We start from the raw sequence: 8,304 nt of genomic DNA on the forward strand, positions 1-8,304 counted from the left end.
GGAACGTTCGCCGCGACGCTCATTTTCACTCATTTCATAGCCCTCTAGATCAAAAATAAGAAAACCATATAGATTTTGTACTGGCCAACCTATTGGTACAACCCTGCCCACACTTGAGCAATGAATATTTCTCGTCGAACGAGTTCGCCGGACGGCTGAATATCGGTTGTTAGAGGAGGCTTTTCATCCTATAACGACGAAATCAAACTAAACCAATACCAATACCAAAAAGACAAACTGTGATACAATACAACTCTGTGATATAGACAAGATGATCCAGCACAGGAAATAGTGAATTTTTCAATAACCTTGACCAATAAAATTAAGTACGAATAACCTAGCGTGAACTGTACTTTGAACTAATTTTCTTCTCAGCAATTCAATGTTATATGGCTAATTCAATCCAAGAATCTAATTTTCATTCGTCGTCGGGTCATAAGCGGTACCATTGCAAACGGTAGAGTTGGAAACGGCAACTTAGCAACGGACCTAGCATTAACCTGTACTCCTTTATACTTTTTGCATTGTACATTGGTTAAATTGGAAATAATCTTAGTTAACTCTGACAGATTGTGTAGAGTGTTACACCTCCGTTTAGTAAAATATTCATAACATGTCTGAAGAGATCCCCAAAAAAATCTATCGTCATATTCTTAAAGGCTTACAATTTTATCATCTTGTGAAAGGAAGTGGTATGTACTCAATATATATTTCGGGGTAATTGTATTACAAAAATGTATATACTTCTAGGAAGCCACCTGAATGAATTAGTTTCATTTGTATTTTTGAAAAATAAACGCACGGTTCATCCTACAGTATTGCAAAGATGGGTAAAAAATGCATTAGATTCTTTTAAAAGTAACAGACTTGTTCAAGATGAGTTTTTGGATTATTATCGATTACACGAGGCTTTTTTTAATGGACCGTTTGATAATGAGGAGCATTTTGTGCTCAATCCTGATAGAAATCATTTTCGTGACGAGAACAACTCGAGCCAGGAAAGGCTATCAGAAAGTCATCGCAGAAATTTAAATCGTAAAGGCAGTTACTATAAGCTACCCAAACATCGAGTTCGAGGTAATTTTAAAAACCCTCAACATCTAACGAAACAGAAACACACGAAGAAGAAGAGTAGTGAAGAGAACAATTTATTGTTGAATGTACCAATAGATGAAAAGTTTAGCACAACTTCATTGCACGAGACCTTAGTTTTCGCAAGCATAAAATCGCATGAAATATCCTCTGATGAAGATTAAAGAACGATATTTGAGTGCTCAACTACATCTATAATTGACTAAGAAAATTTGAAACGTTCACAATGGAGAGTCGTTAAAGATTATTGTTTGAGCTGTAAAATAAAAAGCCTTGGGCTGAAATTGTCTCCAACATAAAAGGACTCGTGTTACGGTACAAGCTATGTGAATTTTATTCAATAAACTTGGAAAGAGCAACTCGCCTGAAGCCATGGGGTGGTGTAAGTGTTGTGAATTTGGGAAGCCGCAGTGTTTTCAAAGATCCAACCTTGAACGCGTTTGTTTGTATGTTTGTGTTTGTAGATTAGATCAACTTGTTGAAACTGTGTTCTGTCTTACTGCTGCTATTTGCTTTGACGATTAATGTGAGCGCAAATCAAATACTGAAAGACATTTGTTATTTATAACTATAGTTTCAAAATGCGACGAAGCCTGTACTTAGTTGTTCTCAATTCTAAGCAATTTTTATATATTCATTTTTTGCATTAATTATGCTCTAAACCTGTACGTGAGTTACTTTGACAGCGTCTGATGATGGATTCTATGTTTTTTTTTCTATGTGTCAGTGTTTTTATATAAAACCTGTCTGTTCTTTTGATCTTTGGCTTTAGGTTTTATCAGAAGATAGATGTTTGTACAAAGTATGGGCCGTAGTGGTACAACCAAAAGCTTTGAGGCGCCTTTTCTTCGTAATTTAACCGCTAGCACATCTGCATGTAGCATCTGAAAATGATGGTGGTTTTGTTTCTGGTATGTTATGTTTACGGGCCCATTTTTTATTTCCTGGAATATTTTTAACACAATGAGCAGCAGGTTGCCCGGCCATATGTTTTTAATAAGAAATTCTTAATTGAATTAAGGAGGGAGCTTTCCACGCTTACCACTTCCAGTATACAGGTTCGTTAAAGTAAAACTTTTCCCCTGTGTTCAACCACTTTGCTTCGTCTTTGAATACCACTCGTTTGCTTAATCTTTGTACGCCTAATTTCTATCTGAGGAAAGTTTAGTCAGATTAATATTACAATTATATATGCTTAGCGACGATTTCAAACGGACAATATAACATGATAACCCAGTTGGTTAGTTTCACCAGTTTAATCGATTAAGGTTGTTTTGTGGTACAATGAGTCACAATGATACCATACCAATCATTTAACCTGTACAGCTACACGTGCAAAATTCAATACCAGGACATCAAGGACTTAGCAAACAAAAAAAAACTTTACTTTTTCTCACCCTTGCAACAAGGATAAGAATTACATGATAAGCAAAAAAAGCACCCCAGGAATCTGTAGGTGAAAAAAGAAAGTAAACCAAATTATGGGTAGGCGAATTTCAAGACTAGAATAAAAAAAAACATCAAGCCTGTTGGTAGGCCAGAAAAATCTCAAAGATAAATAAATATAGGGGAGATGATAAGGCTTGTTAGATGGAGTTGAGTGTTCAAAGACGCTTCGGATGGGTGGAAAAATAAAAGAGGAGCACCGACTGTACGACTGTGGAAAGTAGATGGGGTGACGACTGGGGAAGACAAATAAAAAAGGCACCAGCTTCGCATATATTCAAGGAACTAAGGCACGGCATGCTGGTTTGGCAGGAGAAAAAAGATCAACTGCTAATTTTCCCCAGGCCGTTTGTCGGTGTGTGTCGGTGGATTTGACTTGGTGGATTTTCTGGCTTCTCTGTGATCTGCGGAAGTGTTGTTTATTGTGTTTAAAATACTTTTTTTTTATTACAAAGGGAAAAGAAGATTTCCGAAAGATTAAGCAATTTAAGTGACGGATCATTTTCCGTTGGTTTCATCCCATGTTAGAGATATCGCTCGTTAATGATGATAATTGGACATTGATTGGCGTTTTGCTGAGTTCGATCGGTATCCTGAAAGAGTGGGGAAAAATAAGTAATACAATGTAGACAACTGGTAATAGTTAACACGGTAACTGACATTGTTTTTTTATCGGGTTTGCTTAAGGTTGATTTATTAATTCAACCCTTTTTCCTAAATGGGAGCACATACACCCGCAGGCAGCGTTCAGCAAATCCTTTTCTAGAGGCTCAACGAAAAGTCCAATTTTCCGGGTGTGGTATAAGCGACTGGAACCAATAAGCATTTATGTCCTTTATGGGTCCATTGGGAACAGTTTTCCTGACCAAGAGGATGGACCAAACTGATGCTGTATCCAACCATCCGGACATCCGTACCATCAAGAGAATAAGTCTTCCGGTAGAGCACATGTGAGAATCTTAGCTTGGTCAGTGTACGAAGCTAAAAAGGACGAAAGAAGCAGTACGACCAATGACTTATGATTCGAAAAGGAGTAGATTCTTCTTGTACAATACCACTTTATGTCCAAACCACATCGTCCTCTCTCAATTGCTTTTTCCTAGACAGGAAGACGAAGTTTCCAATGTGAATGTGATAGCGATAAAGGTCACAGTGAGGAGAGTCAAATTTCGGTTAACCCAAATTTTGATTTACTCGATGTTTTTTCCGGCGTAACTCGAACAAAAACGACGTCTTTGAAAATAATTTCCGCCTTAAGGAAGTATTTGCTTACGGTCAATTAGAAATTTCGAAGGGGAGACAAACAAATTGTACTGTGCCATACCACTAGTTCTATATGGATTTATTTGCTTGTAACTATCAGAAATCAGTACGATCTTCATGCTGTTAGGCATCCGGTAGCTGTTGTTTGACATGGTAGGTACAGTATAATTATTCTTTTTATAAATAAAACACATTTCTGAGCTATTAGTGTTTAAAGTTGTATCAATCTTAAAGATGTGGGATTTGAAACAGTTTAGTATAGATAATATTTCAGTAACAGCGAATCGATTTGATCTAGGTCTCTCGATTTGCACCAGATTCGATAATTGAAGAAATGACACATACGTGGCATATCCTAAGGTACGTCCTGGCAACGACAAAAAAGAACAAATTTGGAATTAAACATATGATACAAATGCTCATGAAATCAAGTGCTCTTTTATACGCATAGTGTTAGGAATGTCGTGAAGCTGTCACCTCAAGCACATTATTCTGGTTTTCATAATGGGCTGCAAAAAAATCTACAATATCCAACCACCAACAACCATCTCAGCAGGAAATCTCTATTCGTCAGGCCAAATTTCTTCATAAAGGAGGGTCCCCTTATCAAACACTTAGCATAAATTCGCAAATTCGCATGTATCCAGTGGTGGAAAGGATATAAATGTGCGATACAAAGAGGGTGCCCATCTATCATTGAAAAAGATACGGATATTAACCCTCGAATGTTGTCCTATACCCGTATCCGGAAACAATTTTCCCTTAAACGAACGTGCAACATACAGCAAGTAGGAAATTTTGAAAGTAGCAAGGGAACTGGTTGCAGGTTTTTGGCAAAAGTACTTTATAATGTGCGAAAAAGAACGTCATAACATGATAGCAAAGGAGCGTTCCTTACTACAGCCAGTTACAAGTTGCGTCTATTCAAGACTACTTCTGAATATACCCAGAAGCCTTATTTGTGTACACGCCTAAATTGTTCATTTCTGTACATATCAAACAACCTTATTTATGCATCACGTTCAAGAAGTATCGTCTTGATGATCCCATTAATGGTAAAATAAATGCGTGGGTGTGGACAGATGGGAATAAAAGAGCATTAAGGAAGCCATTCTTCAAATGGAAAATACCGTTAATTAGAAATAAATTAGACCATCGCCAAAAGTGTGACATTTAATATCAAGCATAAATTACATTCAATGTAAAGTGGGAAGGGTGGACAGTTTAGAAGATGTACAAGAATAAGCCATTATTTTGTTGTCTAGTTTCCAGCATCTTCCTTACTAAAACTGAGTAAATAAAATGTTGTTTACTCAAAAGTACCTAATTTCCGGTCACGTTTACCAATACTACACTACGTCCGGATAAAATTTCGGTGGCTTTATTTCATAGACGAAGTAACTTTGAGGATAGCCATAATCGATCCTTGTTGCTGGTCAGAGCCTGAGATTACTCCAGAGATTCGGGATCAGTTCCGTTGTCGTAAACAGGAATCAATTTATTGACTATAAATTTTAAACGATGACGCCAATGGGTCCTTTTCAATCGAGGGACTAAAGGTAGCACCATAAATTCTCAACTTGTATGTCAAGATCCACACACTTTGGGGTATCATTGGGAAAGCTTCAGTATCTTGCTTTGTGTTTGTGTCTGATTTGCCAACCAACACATATGACATGGACGGCCTGAATTTGGCAATGAGTTTGCTCCAAAGGGGTGGTAAACCACCTTGGTGAATATATTTGGTACATAAGAGGACTATTGGATTGGAAAATACTTTCCCAGGGGAAATGAAAAAGACGAAAGAATGGTGTAGAATACAATGTTTAAAATATTAAAAGTATAGGGAATAAACTGCTCAACTTGGTATGTTGGTCACGTTTGATGACATTTTTTCCGATTGAACGATACGTACCTGTTCAAAAAATAGCCAATAGCCATTTGTTTTTTTCATTGAGCTTTAGCGTAAAAAGTTGAAAAATGTTAGGTAAAAAATCGCTCATTGCTCTCATTTCAAAAGATTCTGTAAATTAGTTTTATTTGGCTAAAAACTACCAACCCTGTACCATAAACATTATCCTTATCTTTGATTAAACAATTTTCATTTTAACAGTCCAGTATTCTAGCGACTTTAAAGAGTATAACCCTATCTTAACCAGGTTATAAATCGCCCCTCTACACAAATGCAAAAAAGTGCCTATCCTCTTTCATGGGGACATTGTATTTGTTGCAACATAAAACTTTCATAATCATAAAACCACGGTCCTTTTTCTCTAAAAATCGCCCATAGACAAAGCAAATGCGTCTTGTAGCCGTAACAGCATCGTAGTCGCGGCAAAATATTCCCACTGGAACAATATGATTTGACTCATTTGCATATTTCTTGTTTTTTCCCTAACTAACCTAAGAGACACTTTGATCACTTCTGGGTGGTAATGGATAGAATAGCCCACCCGCTGAAAGAGTGCTAATTCACCCTATTCGTATCCTCCTTTTCATTTTGATGCATTGTAATGTTTCTAAAGATACCATATTTACGGGAGTCAGAAATATTAAAATTGTAATTGAATAAAATTAAATTTTCAAAAATTAAGTATACCTTCCTACCCATCTTAATTGTGCGTTTTTTATTAAATTTATTTTTGACAATGTCGTGTTTCACGTTGAATATCATTTTTCTATCATCACGGCAAAATAGACAATAGTTTATTTTGAAGATTAGCATTGTATAATATATGTAACAAGAAATGATTAAACATAAGTATTCTCACAAAAGTGTTAAGGTTATTCTTTTATTTAACAATAAGTTAACAAAACGAAGAATTACATGATATCTTAGAATTTCGATTCATATTTAGTAAAAATCTCGAATTAGATGTTCATCAATTAGAAGTGAACAGAATTTCTTACATTTTCGTTGAGATTGTTATTAAGAAGCCGTACTCAGAAGCAAAATAATTATCTGTCCATCATCATGAGCCGAATGAGAGAGGAAGCAAGTGGAATGTGTCAAGGATCAACGTTATCACACGAAAGTACAACGCTTTGGAAATGCTGCATTCTGTATTTACGTCACGTGAAAGTGATTTTCCCCATTTCTGTATTGGCCAGAAACTAGTGAGGAGGAGAAGGCATTCAACATAAATACTCTTTTAATTGTCGAGGGTGTCAAACGTTCTTGGACAAGTGATAAATGGGAACTTTGTCACCTCACTCCTTACTAACGTGACACACTTTGAAAGTAATCGATTGGACAGGATAGCTCAAATGACCACCGTTTGTATTTTGTATTAGAGTACTTCGGAAACAAGGCACGAAGATTGATTTCATTCTACTATTTTTACCAAGCAGAACGAGTTGTTATTTGTTCCAAACACTTTCCTAATATATGTGGAGTTTGATGGTGAGATAAAACTAAAATGTTGAGATGTCGCTACAGCAACACAAGAATTTACCATATGCTTGTGGATGTTTGCGTTTGGTCATTTTTAATTGATAGCGTTTACCATATTTCACATTCGTGAACAATAAGGACGCCTTTAATGCTACATCAATTAGTTGTTAAACATTCCCCTAATATATTTCTGTACTTCGCTCAGATAATAACATAATATACGCAATCAACTTCTTTGACCGTATACAAAAAAAGCGTTTCCTAAGACAAATTACCACTTGTAATGGGGGCGATTATGTTAATTTATCCATAATTAATTCTTATCTACGATGCAAACAGCCGCTGTTCTAGGCTTTTTTGAGATTTTTTTGTTGGATGGCAATGATACACGTTGGAAAATAGAAAATTCAGATGCTTATTTTTTTCGTTTTGTGAAGTAAGACTTACATGAGTGATGTGATTCATTAAAAACTGCAAATCTTTTTAAGAGCACGAGGCTGGAACAGATTTTTTCTAATATTTTTTTACTGGTATTTGGTACAAATAGTCGTATTATGATGTGAAATAGATTTGTACTATTTGGTCAAATATATTTATATTTATAGAAATATAAAATAATAAATAGAAATCAATAGAACGAACCGGCTGATAAGATTGATACGCAATTGATTCAAATATATTAATAGAAATCAATAGAACAAACCAGTTGTAATAATTAATACGCTATGCATTTGAAAATATAAATATATATGTTTTTCATAGATGTTCCCAATTATAGGAGTCCATATGATGTATGGAACATATGAAAATTATCTTTCAATTGTTGTGTGTTGTATGGAAATAGTAACATATTTGATTAGCAATGAGAGTTAATTGAATATTGCTAAATACATAGATTACTACGGGAATTCATCGAATATTGCTTCATGTTATAGTTTATAATATTGTATAAAAAACTTTACAAATATAACATGTTTTTTATTTATCTTAGGTGTCTCGGCTAAGAAGGCCATATCGTGGGGAAAACCGTCCCCTCATCAATGCAAAGAAAAGTGTCATGTCTTATGTATATGATGGTTTTATGTCACTCACCTTTTGCAATATCTTTT

The 8,304-nt window shown here is 35.5% G+C and overlaps 1 protein-coding gene across 1 annotated transcript; it reads left to right on the forward strand.

Annotated features, from left to right (window-relative positions):
• Positions 1-535: 535 nt before the first annotated feature.
• On the forward strand, positions 536-1,393 carry LOC121588930. Its single transcript, XM_041907396.1, has 2 exons — positions 536-692; positions 751-1,393. The coding sequence occupies exons 1-2, from the start codon at positions 614-616 to the stop codon at positions 1,254-1,256; spliced, it is 585 nt and encodes a 194-aa protein (XP_041763330.1). The 5' UTR covers positions 536-613; the 3' UTR covers positions 1,257-1,393.
• The last annotated feature ends 6,911 nt before the right edge of the window (positions 1,394-8,304 follow it).

The sequence above is a fragment of the Anopheles merus genome, chromosome 2R, assembly GCF_017562075.2.
Source record: "Anopheles merus strain MAF chromosome 2R, AmerM5.1, whole genome shotgun sequence".
In the NCBI taxonomy this organism is placed as follows: domain Eukaryota; kingdom Metazoa; phylum Arthropoda; class Insecta; order Diptera; family Culicidae; genus Anopheles; species Anopheles merus.

What these genes read in the sequence shown, in the direction of transcription:
- LOC121588930 (XM_041907396.1), top strand. Translation starts at nt 614, where the DNA reads ATGTCTGAAGAGATCCCCAAAAAAATCTATCGTCATATTCTTAAAGGC. An exon ending in TCATCTTGTGAAAGGAAGTG is followed by an intron (nt 693 to 750) that starts GTATGTACTCAA and finishes ATATACTTCTAG; the next exon opens with GAAGCCACCTGAATGAATTA.